Consider the following 23,177-nt stretch of genomic DNA (forward strand, 5'->3'; position numbering starts at 1 on the left):
TAGTAGGGCTTACCTAGTTTACTAACTGCCATTGGCAAAATAAATCTATTGACAATCAAGGTAACTACGCAAACTGACACTCCATGAAATAATACCTAGAGTAGAAAGAAAAATACAAAGTAAGTAATCATGACAATTTCATGCACTATATTCTATATTTGCTAATGTAAGTTAAACCAGGCTGTATTAAGTCAATAAATGCTCATAGTAGAGGAGAATATGAATGTCAGGCATGATGAAAGTACTCTGGGTATTCTCTATCTCCCTGCATAGATTTTATTCATGCTTTTGGAACCAAATCAATTCTCAGGACACATGATCTGACAAGTAAACAAATACTTATGGAGACATTGGGAACATAAAAAGCTTGTCCTTAAATTTCACTGCTGCACTTCTTGGGCCTTGGGAATATGCTTGTACTTTATCGGTTCTTACTCACTACACACACCACCATGTGCATAACCATGAAGTTCTGTGTTCAACACTACCAGGCACCTCTGTATCAAATAATTCTCCTCATCTGGGGTAAGAGAAGAGCTCGGGGGTCTTGCTATGTTTGCTTACCTCATGTTTTTGCCTCTCTGCCATCCCTTCATTGTCAGGAGGGAGGGGCAATTAATATCTCTGGTGCCACTTGATTTTTTTTCTCTGCTTATACTCCCAGTTGGAACAATACTTTTCAATCTAAGACCGCACACTTCTGTTGACTTACATAACTCTAATTTCCAGAACTTATGTCATACCCCCAGCCTTTCCTTTTTCTGTGGCTACAGATGGAGGTTAGAGACAGAGTGTGAAACCACACCAGAGACTCTCCAGGTGGCATATCAGAATCATGGGGAAACTTTAAAATACTGGTGCCCAAGATGCTCCCACTGAATATTCTGATTTATACGAGGGTGGAGCCCACCCATTAGTAATTAGAAAAACTGAGGTATAATGTACACACATTGAAATGTACTTGTTTACCATTTGATAAATTTTGACATTGTATACACCCACATAACCCTCAATCCTATCAAGATGTAAAATATTCTTATATCCCGCCCCCCCCCCCCAAATATCTCTAGTTCTCCTTGCCAATCAATCCCCTACTCCACAGGAGGTCTGATTTCTACTTCTATAGATAAGAACTACCAATTCTAAAACCTTCATGTAAATTGAACACTATGTTTCTCATTGTAGTTTTAATTTGCACTTCCCTAAAGAAGTGATGTTGAGCATTTTTAATGTGCTTAGTGGTAGATATATCTTTCTTTGTGAAGTATATGTTTATCTCTTTTGCCTGTTTTAAAAAATTAGGCTGTTTTTCGTTTATTATAAAATTGTAGAAAATTTGAAAACTGTATTCGATCGCTTCATATATTTTAACCAGTTTTATAGTTGTTTACTATAGGAAATAAGTCTGATATCCACTATTCATCATGGCCGTGGCCAGAATTCCACACGCACTGATAATTTCCTAAAAGTTCCTGAAGCACTCTAAAGTGCGTCCAAAATTGAGGATCACTAAGTTTGTTAATTTAATAGTAATAAAAGTTAACTTCTATATAGTAAGCATAGAGCACGATATATCAGGCTTATTTAATCCTCACAACAGTTCTGTGAAGTGAATACCAATATTGTCCAATTGCACAGATGGGAAACTTAGGCACTGTCACTTAGCCAAGGTCAATAAACTTGTGAGTAGTAGACACAAGATTAAGTTATTTTTAACCTTTACTCTAGTGCTGCTTTGTGAGTGTTAAAAAGTATTAAAAGGTTAGCTATAGGGTTCAGCCAAATTAAATGATGTGTTACTTTCTTTTCAACTAGTTACTACTCTAGTGAGGGCATCTCCCTAAATGATTTTATTTACTAAGGTTTTATCTCAAAGCATTATAATCATCAACATAGCTCATATTTATTGTACATTTACTATATGCTAAACAATGTATTAAGCATTTTATGTACATTTTCTATTTCTCATACTAACCCTTTGAGATAGTGGTGTGCTAGAGCTGATTTTTCCCAGTTCATGAGAGCTGATCATTAAATTTTCAGGAAGTTATTGAGCTGATTGATGTTCTCTTAGTGAGAGTGATTACACAATGGAAATTGGCAAATACTACAAATTAGGACTCCCTCTGACCCCTAAAAAAGTTATTTGTAAACATTTGCTAAAACAACCATTGGTATTATTATCTTTTAATTTTTTTAATGTTTATTTATTCTTGAGGGGGGTGGGGGCAGTGTGACAGAGGGACATCAAATCCGAAGCAGGCTCCAGGCTCTGAGCTGTCAGCACAGAGCCCGACACGGGGCTTGAATTCACAAAGCTGTGAGATCGTGACCTGAGCCGAAGTTGGCCACCCAACTGACTGAGCCACCCACGTGCCTCAACCATTGGTATTAAGTCCCTTTTAGAATGATGAAACGGACATGTGCAATGAGGTAGGAATTAAATAACTTGGTGATGGTGACACAGCAAATAGCAGTCAACCAGAAATTTCAGAACCCAGATCTGTGCGTGATGTCTACCATTGAAGTGGTCAATATGTATGGTAAGGAATTGACCTTGATTCTTTAGGCATGTGTATATAGGTTAAAAAGGAGGAGAAGGTCATGGGATAGTAGATAGTTTTGGTTTTAAAAGAAGTGTTTGAATGCTTAATTTTTTAATGTTTGGACTATTATCTAATTAGACACACAAATATTCCCTGGATGCTCTTTCCTTTATATTTGGAATTTATGTGTAAAAGAAAACAAAAACAAAAAACACCACAATGGAAGTATTAGATGTTTGTGATATCCGCACAGGAAATTTCTTACAGAGCTCCTTGTAATGATCTTACCTTGAAATAAGGTAGAGGGAGAGTCAAGCCCATTATGTTCTGTTAGGTAGAGTTTGGGGTAACTGTAAGTGAAAAGGTAACTTCACTTGACAATTAAAATGTTCTGATTCCTAGCATTACTAAATGTGGCTTCACAAAGTTACAGAAAGCAATAGAGCCAATAATAAGCAGGTTTCTGCTTTTCTCGAATGGGTATTAGGAGTAAGTAAAAATAAAAACACTTATCAGGTACATACTCTGTTTCAGGTACTATTTTAAATTATTTATAAGTATTTTTTAGGTTCATTTATTTATTGGAGAGACACCGAGAGAGAGCGTGTGTGCTTGTGCACATGGGGAAGGGGCAGAGAGAGAGGAAGAGAGAATCCCAAGCAAGCTCCATGCTGTGAGTACAGAGCCATACACAGGGCTCGGTCCCATGACCATGAGATCATGACCTGAACCAAAATTAAGTGTTAGATGCTTTATCAACTGAGCCCCCAGGTGTTCCTTAAATTATTTATAAGTTTTAATTCCTTTAACCTTTGTAATAAACCTATTTTAAGAGTGTAATGAAAGGATTTAGGAATTCCTAAGCCAGAATGTTCCCCAGGAAGAGGAATGTTGCCAGGTGTTCTTCCTCTATCCAATCTTGGCATCATGGCTAAATCACTCCCACAGTCCAAGTGGCATGAGCTACCTCACTACTAAAATATATTTTAAGTACACAGCAACAGTATTCATAATATGTTCAAAAAAAACAAATCATTTATCTTTACTTGAGATTTTTCCCTCTCAGTTCCAAGAGAAAGGTCAGAGTAGGCAAGGAGAAGAGCCATGTTTATATTAGGTGTTCCTTTCATTTCACTCCAGATCATTATGAACGCCCAACGCCAGTTGAACCCATGACCAAGTCGAGACAAAAGAGGGCTCATTAATAGAAAAACCAGAAGTCTAGAAGACAAAAGAGATTTTTAAAAGTTATTGTTGCCATAGATATTTTCACCACTACCTCCATTTCATTCATTCTACTCCAATATATTCCCTGTGGAATACCAACTCTCAAACAAATGAGCCATATTTCACACACTGTTAGCATGGCACCAAAAAACAAACAAACAAACAAACAAACAAACAGGCAGAAGGGCATTTCATGGAGAGATACAAGAGTATGGCATTATTCTCTTCATTTATTTCTGTTAGGTTTGTAGAAGGTTAATTCCACATCACCCTTGAGTGGCGTTTCTTGAGGTAGAAAAGAAAAAGTTAGAGATGCTTTGTTGATATATTTTATTCTGGATCCCAAAAAGAAATAAAAGCAAATCTAATGAGTGAGAAGTGAAGGGAAAAAGTGCCCTCCTTTTTTTTTCCTTTGTAGATTTTAATCTTGCTGAATCTATCTAATATTGGCCAATTCATTTTTATTTTTTTCTTTTAATCGCACATCTCCTACATTTTACACTAGTTGTATCTCATAATTTTGGACTCATTTCTATTTATTTGGCACTAGCCAACTGATGTCAACTCCCTATTAATTTTCCTAGATGGAAGCAGCATGTTAACAACACTAGTGATGGAGATTGAAGAATCTTGAGACTGCAGTGATGGTGGTTGTTCCTCCTCTGTGTAACCTCCTCTTCCCTTCCAAGGGCAAGGGCAGACTCTTTCCCACCTCTTATCATTGAAAGAGAGTTACAAAAATTATTTAGGCAAAAAGGACATTTACAAAGAAGATATTCTTATGATTGTTAACAAGCTATTTCTAACTATAATTTAATCACAACAGGAAATTATTTGTTATATAATATTAGGCAAACTAAAGCAACATAGAATTTTTATTTAAGATCAGTGTTGAACTTTATGAAACCTCATCGGGAAGATAACATTGGATGAAATATACCAAATGTTAATAGCAGTTGTCTCTAGGTAGTACAATTATGAAAGGTTTTTTTTCCTTCTAATTATCAAAAATTTTATAAAGTGCTTAGATTGCTTTGAAATTCAGTTAAAACTGGAATTAATACAGTTACAAAAAACACTAAAACACTAATTTGCTAGTGATTCCTTGGCAAGTTTAAAAGGCAATTCTTCATATTCATGCTAAGGAATGAAACATTTCTATTTAAAAAATCTCTTTGGGTTTAGTCAATGCCTTATAAATAGAAAAATTCAAATGAAATTCTTACCTTAAAACAATAAGTGTGAAATAGATATTTAATGAATAATATATATCAGAAAATGATATATATAAATATGTATGTGCAGGAATTAGAAGTCCAGTGAAAGTAAACACCATAAGAAAAGCAACAAATGATAGACAATTCCAGAATCTGCATTTTCAGAAAAAAAATGTAGTTAATTATAGTTAACTAATCTAACACATTTATCACAAGGCTTATCTATGTGAGGCATTGTGCTAGGTCTAGTCAAAAAAATAAAGATAGGGCACCTGGGTGGCTCAGTCAGTTGAACGTCCAATTTTGGTTCAAGTCATGATCTCATGGCTTGTGAGCTTGAGCCCTCTATTGGGCTCACTGCTGTCAGTGCAGAGCCCGATTCAGATTCTCCCTCCCCTCTGTCTGCGCCCCCTCAAAAATAAATGAAACATTAAAATAATAATAATAATAATAAGAAGAAGAAGAAGAAGAAGAAGAAAAAGAAGAAGAAAATAAAGGTAATTAATGCATTTACTTACACACTCAAGGGGCTTATAATATAACTGGGAAGAGAGGAGCACTCAGACAAGTAAATAAATAATTCTAAAGCAACTTTAATCAGTTTACACTACGGGTAAATTAGTGTCTTTCTTTTAGATTGATTTTGAAAACATGTTTTGGTTGTAGTTGTACTATTTGACAGAATTTATTTGGGCATTATGGTTCATGTAGCTTGAGAATACTGATTGTGAACTCCTTGTATCATTGGAAAGAGCTAAAATCATTTATCTTTAAAAGGAATAATAAACTGCCAGTCTGCTTTACACAATGATAGGATGAAGGCTTGTCCTAAAATCTAGCTAGTCCTTAGAAGATGTAAATTAATCCTTTATTCTAATGAGTGCCCTTTGTAGATTTTCCACTGGGGATTTGTGAGCATGTGTACATTCTATGAATTTTATGTATTCAACGTCACAATATTATATTCATAAAAAAATAAATTGAAAAGATTAGAAGGGTACATGAATACCATTTTATGAGATGAAGGTAGCTTGGTTTAACCATATGTTACCCTTTAAAGATAATGATTATTTTTTCTCCAGGACTCCTGATTGGCCAAAAAACAAATTCAGTATAAAAATTAAATCTTTCCCTGTTACATTAGTAAGAATTTTCAGGGGTGCCTGGGTGGCTCAGTCAGTTAAGCGTCTGACTTCAGCTCAGATCATGATCTCATGGTTTGTGAATTCAAGCCCCACACTGGGCTTTGCACTGATGGTGCAAAGCCGGCTTGGGATTTTCTCTCTCTCTCCCCCTCTCTCTCTGCCCCTTCTACTCTCTCTTTCTCTCTCAAAATAAATAAATAAACTTAAAAAAAATAAGAATTTTCAGTTTTGAACTATATTTAAGAACCACAAATACCTAGGCATTATTAGAGAAAAATTCAATATAAAACATCCTATATTAGGAAATGTTAAGTCAAAACATTCAAAATACTTTCTTTATGACTGAATTTAGGCTAATTACTCTAGGCTGTGACCAACATTCAAATCACCAAGGAGGAAGTCAAATTTTCACTCTTTGCAGATGACATGATACTTTACGTGGAAAACCCAAAAGACTCCATCAAGAAACTGCTAGAACTGATACCTGAATTCAGGAAAGTCACAGGATATAAAATTAACATACAGAAATCGGTTGCATTTCTATACACCAATTAATGAAACAGCAGAAAGAGAAATCAGGGATCAATCCCATTTACAATTGCACCAAAAGCCATAAAATACCTAGGAATAAATCCAACCAAAGAGGTAAAAAATCTATACACTGAAACTATAGAAAGCTTATGAAAGAAATTGAAGAAGACACAAAGAAATGGAAAAATATTCAATGCTCATGGATTGGAAGAACAAATATTGTTAAAATACCGATACTATCCAAAGCAACTTATGTATTCAAAGCAATCCCTATCAGAATAACACCAGCATTCTTCACAGAGCTAGAACAAACAATTCTAAAATTTGTATGGAACCAGAAAAGACCCCAGATAGCCAAAGTAATGTTGAAAAAGAAAGCCAAAGCTGGAGGCATCACAATTCTGGACTCAAGCTGTATTACAAAACTGTAATCATCAAGACAGTATGGCACTGGCTAAAAAACAGACACTCAGATCAATGGAACAGAATAGAGGACCCAGAAATAGACCCACAGATGTATTGCCAACTAATCTTTGACAAAGTTGGAAATAATATCCAATGGATAAAAGACAATCTCTTCAGCAAAAAGTGTTGTGAAAACTGGACAGCTCCATGCAGAAGAATGAACCTGGAGTACTTTCTTACACCAGACACAAAAATAAACTCAAAATGGATGAAAGACCTAAACATAGGACAAGAAGCCATCAAAATCTTAGAGGAGAAAGCAGATAAGAACCTTTTTGACCTTAGCTGCAGCAACTTCTTACTTGACATGTCTCTGGAGGCAAGGGAAACAAAAGCAAAAATGAACTATTGGAACCTCATCACGATAAAAAGCTTTTGCACAGTGAAGGAAACAATCAGCAAAACTAAGAGGCAACCAAGAGAATGAGAGAAGATATTTTCAAATGACATATCAGATAAAGGGTTAGTATCCAAAATCTATAAAGAACTTATCAAACTCAACACCCAAAAAGCCAAATAACCCAGTGAAGAAATGGGCATAAGATATGAATAGACACTTTTCCAAAGAAGACATCCAGATGGCTAACAGACACATGAAAAAATGCTCATCCTTCATCAGCAGACAAATAGAAATCAAAACCACGATGAGATACTACCTCACACCTGTCAGAATGGCTAAAATTAACTCAGGCAGCAACAGATGTTGGCAAGGATGCGGAGAAAGAGGACACCTTTATCCACCTATTCTACCACTGTTCAGGAATGCAAACTGGTGTAGCCACCCTGGAAAACAGTATGGAGATTCCTCAAAAATTAAAAGTAGAACTATCCAGCAAACCAACAATTGTACTACTAGGTATTTATCCAAAGGATATAAAAATGCTTATTCAAAGGGGCACATGCACCCCAATGTTTACAGCAGTACTATCAACAATAGTCAAATTGTAGAAAGAGCCCAAATGTCCATCTACTGATGAACGGACAAAGAAATAGTGGTATATATGTACAATGGAATATTACTCAGCCATCAAAAACAATGAAATCTTGCCATTTGCAACAATGTGGTTGGAACTAGAGTGTATAATGTTAAGTGAAAGAAGTCAGTCAGAGAAAGACAAATAAAAATATGATTTTATTCATATGGGGAATTTAAGGAACAAAATAGATGAACATAGGGGAAGAAAAGCAAAAATAAGATTAAAACAGAGAGAGAGACAAACCATTAAAGACTCTTAAGTACAGAGAACAAACTGAGGGTTGCTCTCAAGTGTTGGGTAGGGGAATGGGCTAAGTAGGTGATGGATATTAAGAAGGGCACTTGTTGGGATGAGCACTGGGTGTTATATGTAAGTGATGAATCACTAAATTCTACTCCTGAAACCATTATTACACTACATGTTAACTGGGATTTAATTTTGAAAATTAATTTAAAAAAGGTAAAAAAAAAAAAATTTTTAAAAAGATCTTACCTGTTACCAAAAGAGATGAGAAGTTATTAGGTGGTTTTAAACAAAAGAAATGATTTGGGTAAGAAGGAAGTGAGGTGGATGAAGATCAGTAAAAGGTCATAAGATTGACACAGTGTAGTGTCAGCATATTTGCAGAACTGTTCAAATCTGGGTCCTAGAGGCTGTAAGCTGAAAACATGGGAGATGATGATCCTCTTGGAGAGTCACAAGGCCCTGCAGCAGGTTGTTGTAGAATATAGGAGGATTTGCTATTGTCATCTTAGGTTTTTACTGTCTTGGAGAGTAGGACCTGACACATGTCATATCTTTGACAGTAAGATTCTTAACATTGAGATTATGATGTGCTCAATTATATGACCATGTACGTGGGTGGCTGAAGCAGGGGGGCTGAACAGGCTCATGGGAAGAGAGGAGGTCCAGGAACTGAAAGGTGGAATAGAAGGATCAACTGTGGGTATAAACTGAAATCACTGAGAATGGTGATGGGGTAATGGTGCTGGAGAGTCACAGTGAGAGGACGGTCAATATCTTCACGAAATGGAGAGTGTGATTCAGGGATCTAGACATAACTACAGTCAAGAGAGTGGCAGATAGTAAAATCTGATGGCATTCAAAAGAACCAGCTTCAAAACTGGGTTCTTCTCGGGAAGAATGAGAAAGTATGATCTAGAAATGACTTTAAGGTATAGAAAGATCACCAGCCTCAACTCTAGGCTCAGTAGTACCCAGGATACGGGTGAGAAAAACAACTTCTAAAGAAAGCAAGGGAGTAAATGCCTTCAGGGGAGATCCAGCATTTAGTTAGAGCAAAAAGGTGAAGGGAGACTTCAGAATCACTTCCCAAAATCAGATTTAAAACATGTAACATTTTTATTTCTTCCTACAATAATTAATTGTGGCCCAAGTAATTCTGCCTAGGTGTTGGTACAATTGGCTTCCTTTGTAATTGACATGAAATTTTAATAAAGAGTTCCAAAATTCTATTAAGATTCTATACTTTCAAACTTCTGACTTCTGAGTTTATTATATCTTCTATAACATTCTGCAAAACTCCAAAAATCATTGATTACGTTCAGGGCCTCTGTTACTCTATGTTGTCATTGTGCGAGTTAAGTCAAGTTCTCAGCCTGTGTGTTGTATCATTACAGAAAGCACCCTTCTAGCAGGCTGGCACAAATTCCACTCTCCCCTAAGCTGGATGCCCTTGAGCAGGGCACAATTTGTAAATTTGTACATATGGCCACATTTTCTTTTATAACACTGCCAATCCTCTTCAAATGCCCTAGCTTTATCTTTTAATTTGCTTTGCATGCCATCTCTTCATTGTCCTTAAAATATTGGTCTTCTAGCAGCAGCGCCAGGCTGAGCCATATTGGAGCTTGAAGCAGAAGGAACTATCAGTAGTCTTGTTCTAATATTTCTTTAAAATGTTTACATTTTCACCAGGGTTTTTTTGCATTAATTTCTTTTTTTTTTTCTCAAAAATAATGCATTAAAATTTAATTAAAAATTTTAAAAAATGTTTATTTATTTTTGAGAAAGAGAGACAGATTGTGAGCAGGGGAGGGGCAGAGAGAGAGGGGAACACAGAATCTGAAGCAGGCTCCAGGCTCTGAGCTGTCAGCACAGATCAGACGCAGGGCTCAGACCCATGAACTTTGAGATCATGACTTGAGCCGAAGAAAGACGCTTAACTGACTGAGCTACCCAGGCGCCCCCAAAAAGTATTGCATTAAAAGATTATTTATCTTGATTACTGAGTCTTTTGGCACCTTCTTAAATTTTGTGCTTCTGATGAGTGTCTCGCTTGCCTTACCTTAGTCCTCGCCTTGTCTAGTGGGATTATACTGGGAATTACCGAGTAGATGGTCAGAGACTTGGGGGAATTAGGGGGAAAATAGAGCCAACATGAACTCAGGTAAGGTTACAAATTTTGCCTAAAATTAGAGGATTAGAAGACACAAGCAATAGAGTTTCTAGGAAAGGTTTTTATTGAGTAGTTTTCAAGTCAATATCTTACTTTGATAGATATGTAGATATAGATATAGCTATTATTACAATATTATAGCGGCCAATGCATGAAAAAATATGAAAATACGCTAGCTACTCACTCTAGAAGAAGTTCTTCAACTCCTGGTTTAAAACTGGTAGAATTTAAAAAAAGTCCCATAATGGCCAGGGTAAATATTCCAGACATTCCAACTAGTTCACCTATTTTAAAAAGAAATAAATATAAAGTATTAATTTAAGATCAACAGTGGTACAAATTTTGCTCAAGATGAAAATATCAGATATCTTGATAGTATAGTAACTTTATAGAGAGGCTACCCTACTTGGTTTCAACTGGATTATATTGCAGGTTATTACCACCACCTATTGTCCTTCTTCCTCCTCAGATTCACACCCAACTGTATTGTGGCGTCTAACATTCTTGCACAGTTTTGGCTTCAGATCATTGCCAACAATTTGAAGCTCATAAAACTCTTTTACTGTGTTCTCGTGCAGCCAAAGCACCCTCTACAGGAGTTATGTTTTTAGAGGGGCTCTGGAGGGATAAAATGGAAGTGAGCAAATGAGTTCTTTGGACTAGCCCACTTCATATGCTTTCTTTCTTGGGAGACAGTAGGAGATAGAAATGGTTTGACTTTGTGGCAGGACTAAGGGAGTCAAACTGGTAGAAACCCAATAAGGATATACTTCCCCAGTTTAATTTTGTTTGGGTGCATTTACTGTGTGAGAATGAAAAGCATGAAAAACTGGAATATTCTTAAAAGTAGCTGTAGTAGAGTTATATTCCCCCTTGCAATATGAAAGTAGCATATTATCAATGTAAAAAATCCCAATAATATGGTACAGTATAGAGATTATATATATATGTGTGCACGTGTGTATATATATACATATATATATATATATATATATATATATATATAAATTTTTTAATTTTTATTTTTTAAAAGAGGACCCATAATTCAACGACCCAGGCTTCAGGTCCAGATCATCCCCAACTTATGCAAGTTTGACTTATAATTTTTTGACTTTACAATGGTGTGAAAGCAGTATGCATCCAGTAGAAATGGCACTTCAAATTTTGAATATTGATTTTTTTTTCTCAGTCTAGCAATATGCGGGAACATAACCTCTTGTGATGCCGGGCAGTGGCAGTGAGCTGCAGCTCCCAATCAGCCAGGCGATCATGAGGGTGAACAACCAACACACTTACAACCATTCTGGTTTTCTCTTTGAGTCAGCACTCAATAAATTACATGAGGTCTACTTTATCATAAAATAGACTTTGTATGAGATGATTTGCCCAACTGTAGACTAATGTAAATGTTCTGAGCAGGTTTAAGGTAGACTGGGCTAAGCTATGATGTTCAGTAGGTTAGATATACTAAATGCATTTTTGACTTACGAAATTTTCAACTTATGATGGGTTTATTAACACATAGGCCCACTCTAAGTCAAGCAGGATAGGTATAATTTAGCAAAAAATTTATTGGAATTTCTATAATGGAGAGGACTACATTTTCTCAGAAGAAATAATTTGATAAGCTAGTTGAGAATAGAGAATGAGACCCAAAAAGGAGCTTCAAGTATTAAAGGATACTTGCTGAATTACAATACTGGACACAAGTGGTAAAAATTAAGCAGGAAACATGGAAAAGTGAGATTAAAGGTAGCTATCAGGTTTTATAAAATCATGAATTACATAATGTAACTTCCCTTATGAGCTTCCTTGTCCCCATCTTCAGTAAAATTTACTAAGAACCAAAAACATCTATATATTTAAAAGGAGGTAGCAGAGATCATGAAGAGCTAACCTACAAAATTTTTCAGAAATCATGAGGAGATAGATCTTTGGGTGCTCAGAGGCTAAAGAACTGGGAATTTAAGATAATTGGATCAAGATCTTTGAGAGCAGGGGAGTGAGTTCCCAGTGAACACTCACCATGGCATACATCAAGCATACATGCACACAAAGTCACACAGTAAAAAAAGCTATAATGAGATTGTACAGTAATAGAGTTCTGTAACTAGTTTCTTTTTTCCACTTACTGTTTAGCAGACTCTGTTCTAGTTAATAAATAAAAATAAAAATTAAAATTAAAATTTGTTTTAATAGTAAAGAGTATTGTGGATATTCCACCTTTATCATATTGCCATTACTTGTCAATTACCAGGTGTATTTGGATCAGTTATTTTCCCTTCCATCTCTTTGGCGTACTTTACATTGCTTTGTTACAACAGTTGTATTTTAATTACTGGTGGCTTGTTAAATATTTAATACCTACCTAGTAGAGAAAGTTCTCCACTTTTTTTTTTTTAAACTATCTTGTCTATTCTCACATTTAGTATTTCCAGATGATATTTCAAATTGTTTTGTAAAATTTCAACCCCTCCCCTCAAATTTCTATTATTTAATTCGGACCGTAATACATTTTAATTTTATGAAATTGGTATCATTATCACACTACCGAGTCTTTCCCTTCCAGAGATGGAAAATTACAAGTTTTATATTCTTTAGTTTAGTCCTGGCTAGAAATGGTACCTTAAGCCAGGAACTAACACTTTGGTTAGTCAGTTTTGAATTATAAAAGAAGAGGAAAATGTGGACATAGGCACTTTGAGGAGATCAAGTCCTGGACTAGTCATTGTAATTTATTAGGTAACAGTGACACCTGGAAAATATTTATAGGGAATATCTTGAAGATACTAATAATATGAACATTAAGCCAGGTCGGAGTGAAAGTCCTTTTACATTAGATTTATATTTCCTCTGTACCTTGTTTTCAGGAAATTCTGTCCTAGAAGTTTTCTTTCTAAAATATTTATAGAGACATTTTAACTCTAAAAGTTTATAATTATTTTGGGGGGTATAACCCTTAACCTTGAGGCTATGCTCACTTACTAATTAATGTTAGAGAAAAATTATATTTTCTGGAATATATTTTTGTAGAAATTTAGGTATCCACAATTCAAGTAGTACGTGATGAATGTATCTGTACTGGCTGTTCCCTAGATGTCTATTAATTCATTAACTTGATTCTATAAACTCACTTGGTTATAATTGGCTTTAATCTCCTGATAAGTTAGGAAGCCTCAAGATCCTATATTCTACCTTTCCTTCCTCAGACATGAAAATAATGACTCTTGTTAGTCTAGCAATTCTAAAAAGATTTTCTCTGTTTCGGTTTATTCCAATTTTATATTTCTCAGTAAACTCTTATAATTTTCCATGTTTAGACTCAAACTTCTTAAGTTTATTCCTTTATATTTTATAACTTTTTGCCAATGTAACGAGTATCAAATTTTCATTATATTTTCTAACTAACTACTGCTGGCTTATAAGAACACGATTTTTTTTGTATATTTATCTTATATCAAGCTATTAAAAAGCCTTTTGGGCTTAGTTTACTAATTAATTCTTTTGAGTTTTCTATGTAATTTAAAATGTTGTCACTAATGAAATCATTTTCTCTTTTAAAATTATGGATAAATGTCTTTTTTGTTTTTTTTTTCTTATTGCATTAGCTAAAGCTTCCAGAGCTACTTTAAATCATCAATATGAGAATAGGCAACTGTTTTACTCCTAAATGTAAATGAAAGCGCACAGTATAAGTTGGTAACTAGATAACTAGGTATTAGAGTAAAACCTTGGATTGCGAATAACTTATTCTGTGAGTGTTCCACAAAATGAGCAAACATTTCTAAGAAATTTTAACTTGATAAACAAGTGATGTCTTGCCATACAAGTAGTATGCGACACCAAACACCATGTGTTCACAACTGGGCGAATGGTTCTTGAAATTCACTTTGATAAACAAAGTGCTGTGGATTATAAGCATGTTTCTGGAAAGAATTATGTTCACAAACCATTTTACTATATTTACTGCACATGCTAACTCCAAGTCCTTTGGAGGGCTGTTTTGAAGAGCAGGGTTGAATGAGATTCTGAGGCTGCATCAGAAAACAATAATATGATGAATGATTAATAACTACCATACTCCTGTGAGGAAGAAATGGTGGCAAAGGGATTAATAATATTGATAGATTTTCTAATATTTAGACTTACTTGATATGAAACTTCTATTTTGATTTCCTTTTTGATCTAAAAGCTGTCCAGAAAAGTATATTTAATTTCAGGCTGTTAGAATGACTATTTTTAAAGACGCTCCTTTTGTAATTAGTAAATTATAATTGCATTGTGATTGAACAATATTTGGGATTTTATTAAAATGCTCTTTGAGTCTAGTTCATTTCCGTAAATGGTCTACAGGTATATATGTAAAGGATATGTATTTGGTTTGGGGAGATAAGACTGTATATCTTATAAACCAAACACTTAAGTGTTTATTTATATCTTTTTATAGCCATAATTATTTTCTGTTCAATTGGTTATGAAATTATCTGGGAAAGGCATGATAAAGTATCTCATTGAAATTGTGATTTTGTCAAATTCTTTTGTCTTTTATAATGGCATTTACTTTATATATCTTGACACATTGATTTCTGTTGTATAGATACTAATATTTTTATCTCTTCTGATAGGTTATTTTAAAAAAACATTCCTCCAGATAAATTGAATGGTTTATTTTACCAACTTTGCCTGGTATGTATCTTCCCATATCTTTGTATTGAGTTTTTTTGTGTCATTTAATTTTAGGCATAGGCCCCAGACTTACAAATAAAAAAGATGAGGTACAGAATTGACAAGCTGAGACTTATGTGATTGACATCATCACCAAAAACAGTAGCCATCCACAATTGGATCAGTTTTGAACTCAGAATTCCAAACAAGAAACTTGCTAGAAAATAAGACCAAAGTTCAAATAGGATGTCAAAAACTGAAAGAAAGGGGAACAAACAGAAAATAGTTAATAGAGCTTACTTGATCTTAATTTTAAGTGATAATCTGGGTCAACTTTTCTTTTTGTTCCTATCTTTAAAACTAGCCATTGGGGTAGATGTATGGCATTTTCTTATTCCTACATTGAAAGAGTTTCTATTCAAACGCTGAGAGCCATACAAGTTGGCAAAATTCAGTCAGTTTCATTAAAGAGCTTCTTTCGATCCCCAGTAAGAAATATACATTTATTCAGTGCCAAACAGTGTAATAAATTTTGGAGATACAGTAATGAATAAGAAGTAGAAAGTCCCCAAACTCTTGGAACTTATATTCTATATCTAACATGATACACACAGGAAATACAGAAAAGGAATGCCTCTGGGTCCCAGCTTAGTGAATCTCCTGTATTGTTGTGGCTTGTCAAAGCAACTGATTGGTTCCTTATTGTTGAGTATTTCATTTGCTTCCAGTTTTTTTCCCTGATAAAATGCTGCATTGTATATTGTGTATATTTCTGCACATGGTTTTTTGTACTTCTCTGATTACTTCCTTAGGCTCCAGAAGTGGAATTTGCACTAAAGAATAGTTGCTCCTTTACTGATATTGTCATATTTTGCCAAATTTCTTTCCACAATCGTTATGACGTCCTTCCCAGGAAAACAGGAAGCCTAAGCCCTTGATGGCCTTGGTTGCTAAATCAGGCATGCCAGTGGGTGAGGAAATCCCCCCACTTTTACAGGGTGAGGAACAGAGGAATAGAATTTGAATCACAGATAAAAGCAGGTCCTGGGGTCAGGAAAGCAGAAGGGTCAACTGCAACAGAATAGATGGAGAGCAAGAACGAAATGAAAACAAAGAATGGCCAACAGAAAATAGAGCAACCACAACAAAAAGCGAGACTAAATTTGGGAATAAGTAAATCTTGAACTGTGTTCTGAGGTGGCAAAATGAAAAAGAAAAAAATCTTTTATGAGTCCCATTTATAAACGTCCACTGTGGGAGAGGACACTGCTCAGAGTGCTGAGACAATTTAGATTCCTTCTTACCTAGTCCTGTGCCCATGTTTCTAGGTCTGCTAACTGGAAAGATGTAGCATCTGTAGAGATAGTATGAACATGGGAGGGGAGTTTCAGGAGTGGCCTTCTAGGTCATACCTGTTCAAGGCATGGGGTTACCCATAATGGCAATCTGGGGAGTCTAGTACCTCCTGCAACTGAAACAAAGAATGGAGGTTGACTCTGGTTTCAGAAGGATGCAGGGAATGGGAGTTAGAAGACCCAATTTGAAGGTTGCTTTCTTTTTTGAGGTGCCTGGGTGATTTGGTCAGTTAAGTGTCCGACTTTTGATTTGGGCTCAGGTCATGATCTCATGGTTCAAGAGTTCGAGCCCCATGTCAGGTTCTGCGCTGACAGCTTGGATCCTGCTTGGGATTATTTGTTTCCCTCTCTCTCTGCCCCTCCCCCACTTGCACTCACAGGCATGCAGGTACATGCTCGCACTCTCTCTCAAAATAAAATAAATAAACAAAAAAGAAGAAAGTTGCTTTCTTCTTCTCTTTTTAATGTTTATTTCTGAGAGAGAGAAAGAGAGACAGACAGAGTGTGAGTGGGGGAGGAGAAGAGAGAGATGGAGACACAGAATCTGAAGCAGTCTCTAGGCTCTGAGCTGTCAGCACAGAGCCTGAAGCATGGCTTGAACTCAGGAACCTACCTGTGAGATCATGACCTGAGCTGAAGTCAGATGACTAACTGACTGAGCCACCCAAGCACCCCAGTTTCTTTTTTAAGAAAGGAAAATAGTTTCTAATCAGGAAAATATTTACTGAATGGAATTATTAGACTGGGAAAAACCTCAAAGCAAATCCAGTATTTCTTACAACTTTTTTAAACTCCTAACATGCAAATTGGAAAAGACAGACCTCTAAGTACAGTAACTCTTCTTAATTCTCTTTATGAAAAATGCTCTAACTTCAAAAGACAGAGCAACACTGTTTAAATAATTGCATGAGTTTTTAAAGGTAATAATTATTATCTGAGTTATCCAAAAATTATTAATTCACTATTGTGTCAATTGGTATAAATGAAATATCAGCAAATCTTGTCATACATCTTTTTTCTTAAAGGAAAGTTTTCTTTCAAAGCTGTTAAAAATTCAGAGAAACTCCTAAGGGCTGAGGGGATAAGTTCACTGTTCTCTTCCTCCTTCAGCAGAGTTTTTATTATTGTAGAGTGACTACTTATAGTATTTACTCCTGTGAAACCTAAACACAAAATTCTATTCCATTAATTATTATCAAAATTATGAAGCAAACTCTGTGAAAGCAGGGACTATTATGTTCATGGTTGAAGCACTAAGGCCTGGAATAGTAACTGTCACATAGTACATATCAATAAATAATTGTTGTATTAATGAATGAATGAATGGGTTAATGAATGAATTTCCATATCAGTACCCCCCTATATTCTTTTGACTTGCCAGTGAATATAAAAAATGTTCTTTCGATTAGACTGTAGATGTCAACTCTGATAAGGTTCTCTGACATTCTGTGGTTAATATTTACTATCTTAAATGGAGCTTAGTAAAATATTGGACCAAGTTTGGGCCTGGGCATGGATCCTTCCAACCAGCGCGTATGATGATACCTCTCTGCATTTTTCAGTTTCCCCCAAGAGTGGTCCTTGAGTTTTTAAGATGTTTCTGAACATAGACCTCTCTGTGTTGCTCACCCTGGTCTTCTTCAGGAAAGCCCTATCTGCAGGAGGTCTTATGGTAAAAACTCTCTGAGTGACATATTATATCACTTGCTTGTGTGGTCTGGATTTTGGAAGAGGTTGAATGTCTATGGTGGTTAGACTTTCTCACATACCACAGATGGAATATATGAAGCACTTAAAGAAGATGTACCTTCCTGTGCTAAATTGGGTTTCCAGGTTCACCACAGATGTTCCAAGTTGCCATGGCCTGGGTAAGCTAACTGGATATAGAGCAAGGCTAAAGGTGGGTTCTCCTGATGCCCAAATAGGGTAACTGTCCACCATGTGGACGAGCTCCCTTGAGGAAGACATGAGAGGGGTGATGATCCCTAGAATGTGTGTTCTTCAGAAAAAATAATCTTTAATTCTTAGTTTTAGGCATTGATTATAAAGATGTAAGGCAAAGATGGGTCAGAAGAGAGGTAAACAGGAACATTGGCTGCCCAACAGCGAGGTAGTTTCCAGGGACCATGAAAGCCACTACCTATAGCTAAAACGTCCTCTTCCTGAGTGATTAGAAAAGTAATTTGAGATATACTTAATTGCTGGGGAAAGGGGGTAGTAGAAGGATCTGGCTCCAATATAACATATTATTTGTCATCTTAAAGACCCCTTTGATGCACTAGAATGCAGTCTGGAAGCACCGCTTAAATGCTCTTTTTTCAGGATGATAGAAGGGTGAAATCAGATAATGCCACAGAAGGCCTTAGGGCACAAAAGACATCCAGTGAGTGGAATAGTATACGTCAAGAATTTTCTCCAGGAGCCTCTAATCATCACTTTTCCAAAATTGGTGCAAATAGCAGCACACTAAAAAAAGTAAATAACTTCTTTTTTTTTTTTTTAATTTTTTTTTTTCAACGTTTATTTTATTTTTGGGACAGAGAGAGACAGAGCATGAACGGGGGAGGGGCAGAGAGAGAGGGAGACACAGAATCGGAAACAGGCTCCAGGCTCTGAGCCATCAGCCCAGAGCCTGACACGGGGCTCGAACTCACGGTCCGCGAGATCGTGACCTGGCTGAAGTCGGACGCTTAACCGACTGCGCCACCCAGGCGCCCCAGTAAATAACTTCTTAATATTACTTTGAAAATATTTGACTTCATAAACATCCTTAAAGGGTCCTGTGGACACCCTCTCCCACCGCCCTGCCCAAGGTAGTGACTATCCTCTGAGAACCACTGTTGCAGGAAGAGGGTATGGGGTTTTGATCAGGGAGGGGCATATAAGATGGTTCTGGGATTGCTGGTGACACTATATTTCCTGTCCTGAGTGATAATTATACATCTATATATTTTATAATCATTCATCATAGTGTACATGTATCATTCATTATATATATAAAATACACAGACATATGATAAAGTAATCAACGATACTTAGGTTCAGGGTTTTCTGAATGTGGTAAATGAACTCATGAAGGCCTTGCAATCTCTCTGCTTAAAGCCCTGTTCTCAGGCCCTGAAGATGGCCATGTCACTCATACTTGCTCTTTAAGCTGACAGCTTTCCATGTTGCCCCAGTGAAGCCAATGGCAACGGCTGTATCCCTCTCACCACCAGCAGGTGCACTGCCTAGCTTGTCTTCCGAGTTCATCTTCAACTCATAGAAAACAACATCTCTCATGTTCTTGTTGTTGAGCATTTGGACTCAGCCTAGGTCTGTAGAATGCTTCCCCTATAAGCGTCCTCATGAAGTCTCAACCGAGTCTCACAATAAAACCACAACGAATATTAAATAAGAGATATGTGGTAGTGCTTTGTAAAGGGTAAATCATTATACTAATGCTCACGATTATATTTGTACAAGCATAAATTATGGTAAAAGATTACAATATCCATGTCAGCTTTTAGAAAATACAAGATTCCAATTTTAAGAAATTTAGGGAAAAAATAGGTCCTTACCTAATGAATTGTTCCCCTTTTGTAGGTTGCCATTAATATCCTCAATACTATTAAACATAATCAAAGACATTATAGAGGTCATCAGACTTTCTCCATTAATTAAATTGGTGAGGCTTCTAGAAAGACCTATGGAAAAGAAAATATTTTGTTTCACTAAAGAAAATCATCAATATTAAAGATTAAACTTTTATTAGCAAGTAGAAGTATATTCTTATCTATAGATTTATATCACATACTTTTCCCATATACTTAAATAGACTTTAGTCATATTTGAAAACTCCCTTCAAGGAAATTTAATTATATATCAACTTTAAGTTAAGTCTAGACTTCCATAATTAGGAACCAAATTTATTGTGGTTGAGTATGGTTTATTTAACTAAGATAATAAGCTAGAGCTGTTATTGCCTGTTTTAAAGCCCAGATGAAAACATGAAGTTCATTATTTTTTTAATTTGGTGATTTAGTCAATATAAATACACATTATATATTTAAGGCAAGATAAGGAACAATGACAGAGGGATAAAGGAAATTCATAAGCCAAGCTTTATAACATGGTGCCTAAGCAAAGTATTCATGCAATTGTCAAGATAATCTCACTATGATTAGAAATTCTCTGACTTTTCCATACATTCCTGTCAAAGGTTTTAGAGATTAAGCTCTATGAAATGGAAAGCACCCTCATATTATGTACTCCCATCCTAATTTCCCTCCGCTTGTGGCGATACTCTAAGTTTAGCGATCAATGATCATTTTTCTCTATTAAATATGCTGGTAGCGACAAAACTGTAACTTTGAGCATCTTTAATGACTTTCTAGATGTCTGTATGAAGGAAATGTTATTTCATGACCCAACCATTCTATGATCACAACCTAACACACTAAGTATGCTGTTGCAAGACAAGTCAAGTCAAGGCAGTGTGTTCTTGTGGAGGGGAAGTGCACTGATGGTCTAATTCTTCACCTCATTATGCATCCATGCCCTTTCCTGTAAAACTACAGTTTCTCTCCTCTAAGAGATCTAGTCTGTTCTGTTATGAGACTTGATGCAAGCAGAGGCTTGGGAAGGATTTTTGTTTCCTATCTCGGGTACCTCTGCCACCACCACTATAATGTCCCCTGGCTGTGCTACTGGAGGATTGTGAAAATATGTGGAAGAAAGGTGGATTTCTCCAAGGGTCCATCCTAGATCACTTAGCCCCTGGATGATCTTCCATCTGACTGTAGATTCATTAGTGAGCCCAGGCCGTATCATCGCAACTGCCAGACTCACGAAAAATAATAAATAACTGTTGTTTGAAGCCACTGTGTTTTTTCTTACTCAGTTGTTGAAACTCAGAGTTGTTCTTTACTGAGAAAAAACTAACTGGTACTGTTATATAATTATTCCAACTTGGAAAATAGAACTATAACAAATTGTAAATATGTGAAAATACACAACTGACATGGGGGCATAAGAGTCAACAGACCATCGAAAGCTCAAGATGGTGTGAAGTTACTCATGCACTCATAAGCATAGGCAGATTTTGTAGGTGTGCGGGAGTAAAAGAAAACAAATATAAAAATCTTGCTTTGTCAACTCAGGCAAAAATGTTGCCAAGAGAAAAGTACTTTATTTTTATTTTTTTAAAAACTACAAAGTGAGGAGAAAAACAATATTCCAAAAGTCACGGCAAGATGGCCAAAACGTATGAGCATAACTTTGGAAGATAACCCAATAATTTACATTCAGCAATGATAGGCCAGGCAATCACTGGATTACTAACTAGATTACAAGATTATAAAGTTGAAAGAAGTATGTGATGCTGTCAGGTAGCACAAAACTTCACTAAGTCCTGTGAGTGGAAAAGGGGCGGGAACTGACAGAATCCCATAGAGGCAGGGCTGGGGGATAGATGCTGGGGCCTCCTCTCCTTTCTGTTTTTCTTTTTTAATTAAACCATTTTGTTTAATGTTTATTTATTCTTGAGAGAGAGACAGAAACAGAGCATGAGTGGGGGAGGGGGAGAAAAAGAGGGAGACACAGAATCCGAGGCAGGCTCCAGGCTCTGAACTGTCAGCACAGAGCCTGGCCAACTTTGAGATTACGACCTGAGCCGAAGTCTGACGCTTAACCGACTAAGCCACCCAGGCACCAAAACTCTTACCTCACAATCTTAATCTCTTTGATTTGAGAATTGGCATTCCTTTATTCATTTAGGTAGATTGATGTGTCTCCTCTATTCTATTTCTACTTCCCTCCAGTAGCTTCTCCCCCTATAATGGTTATAAAATGAGAAGTGTGTATGTGTGTGTGTGTGTGCGCGCGCACACTCACATGCATGACATATTAAAATTTTATTTCAAAACAAATGTTCTAGTTTGTGTTACTAAAAAGTGTGAGAAAACAAATTAGGTTATTGTTTTTCTTGAATTAGTCTCTTAGATTTGTGTGTGTGTGTGTGTGTGTGTGTGTGTGTGTGTGTGTGTGTGTGTTACATCAACTTGGTACTTTATTTATTTAAAAAATTTTTAATGTTTATTTATTTTTGAGAGAGAGAGACAGAGTGTGAGTGGGGGACGGGCAAAAAGGTAGATAAACAGTCTGAGATACAGGGTTCCAGGCTCTGAGCTGTCAGCACAGAGCCTGACATGGGGCTGGAACTTGGGAACAGCGAGATCATGACTGAGGCCACAGTCAGAGGATTAACCGGCTGAGCCACCCAGGCACCCTGACTTGGTACTTAATTTTAAATATAGATTTATTTCTCCTAAAATAGTACACTCTGAAAACACTGTAAGATTAGTGACTTTACTGTTTTTGACTGTCTGCATTTTTTGGTCTTAATGGTGATGACTCCAAATTTTTTTGTTTTTTGTTTTTTTACAGATGGCATTATCCTAATTAAAGTATTTTCAAAGGAAAAGCAGTATTTGACAATAGAAATGTCATCACAATGTATATGCAAATTGTTCACCCTCAGAACTTTTGGTTTAAGGTAGAAGCATGTATAAAGTCAAGGATTCCAAATAATCCTCTGTCTTATTCCACAAGGGGATGAAAGATTTTAAAAATATATATACTAGGTAAGCC

The 23,177-nt window shown here is 36.1% G+C and overlaps 1 protein-coding gene across 2 annotated transcripts in view; it reads right to left on the reverse strand.

The window, feature by feature from the left end:
- Positions 1-23,177, reverse strand: part of SLC9C1 (solute carrier family 9 member C1) — a 109,443-nt gene that overhangs the window by 60,572 nt on the left and 25,694 nt on the right. For both annotated transcript variants that reach the window (XM_045502030.1, XM_045502031.1), the window contains 6 exons: positions 20,108-20,233; positions 15,287-15,448; positions 10,712-10,811; positions 5,000-5,143; positions 3,593-3,767; positions 14-95 (listed from right to left, as the gene is read on the reverse strand). In XM_045502030.1, coding sequence (XP_045357986.1) covers positions 14-95; positions 3,593-3,767; positions 5,000-5,143; positions 10,712-10,811; positions 15,287-15,448; positions 20,108-20,233 — 789 coding nt within the window. The remainder of the gene's footprint in view (positions 1-13; positions 96-3,592; positions 3,768-4,999; positions 5,144-10,711; positions 10,812-15,286; positions 15,449-20,107; positions 20,234-23,177) is intronic.

This window comes from Leopardus geoffroyi, chromosome C2, assembly GCF_018350155.1.
Source record: "Leopardus geoffroyi isolate Oge1 chromosome C2, O.geoffroyi_Oge1_pat1.0, whole genome shotgun sequence".
Lineage (NCBI taxonomy): Eukaryota > Metazoa > Chordata > Mammalia > Carnivora > Felidae > Leopardus > Leopardus geoffroyi.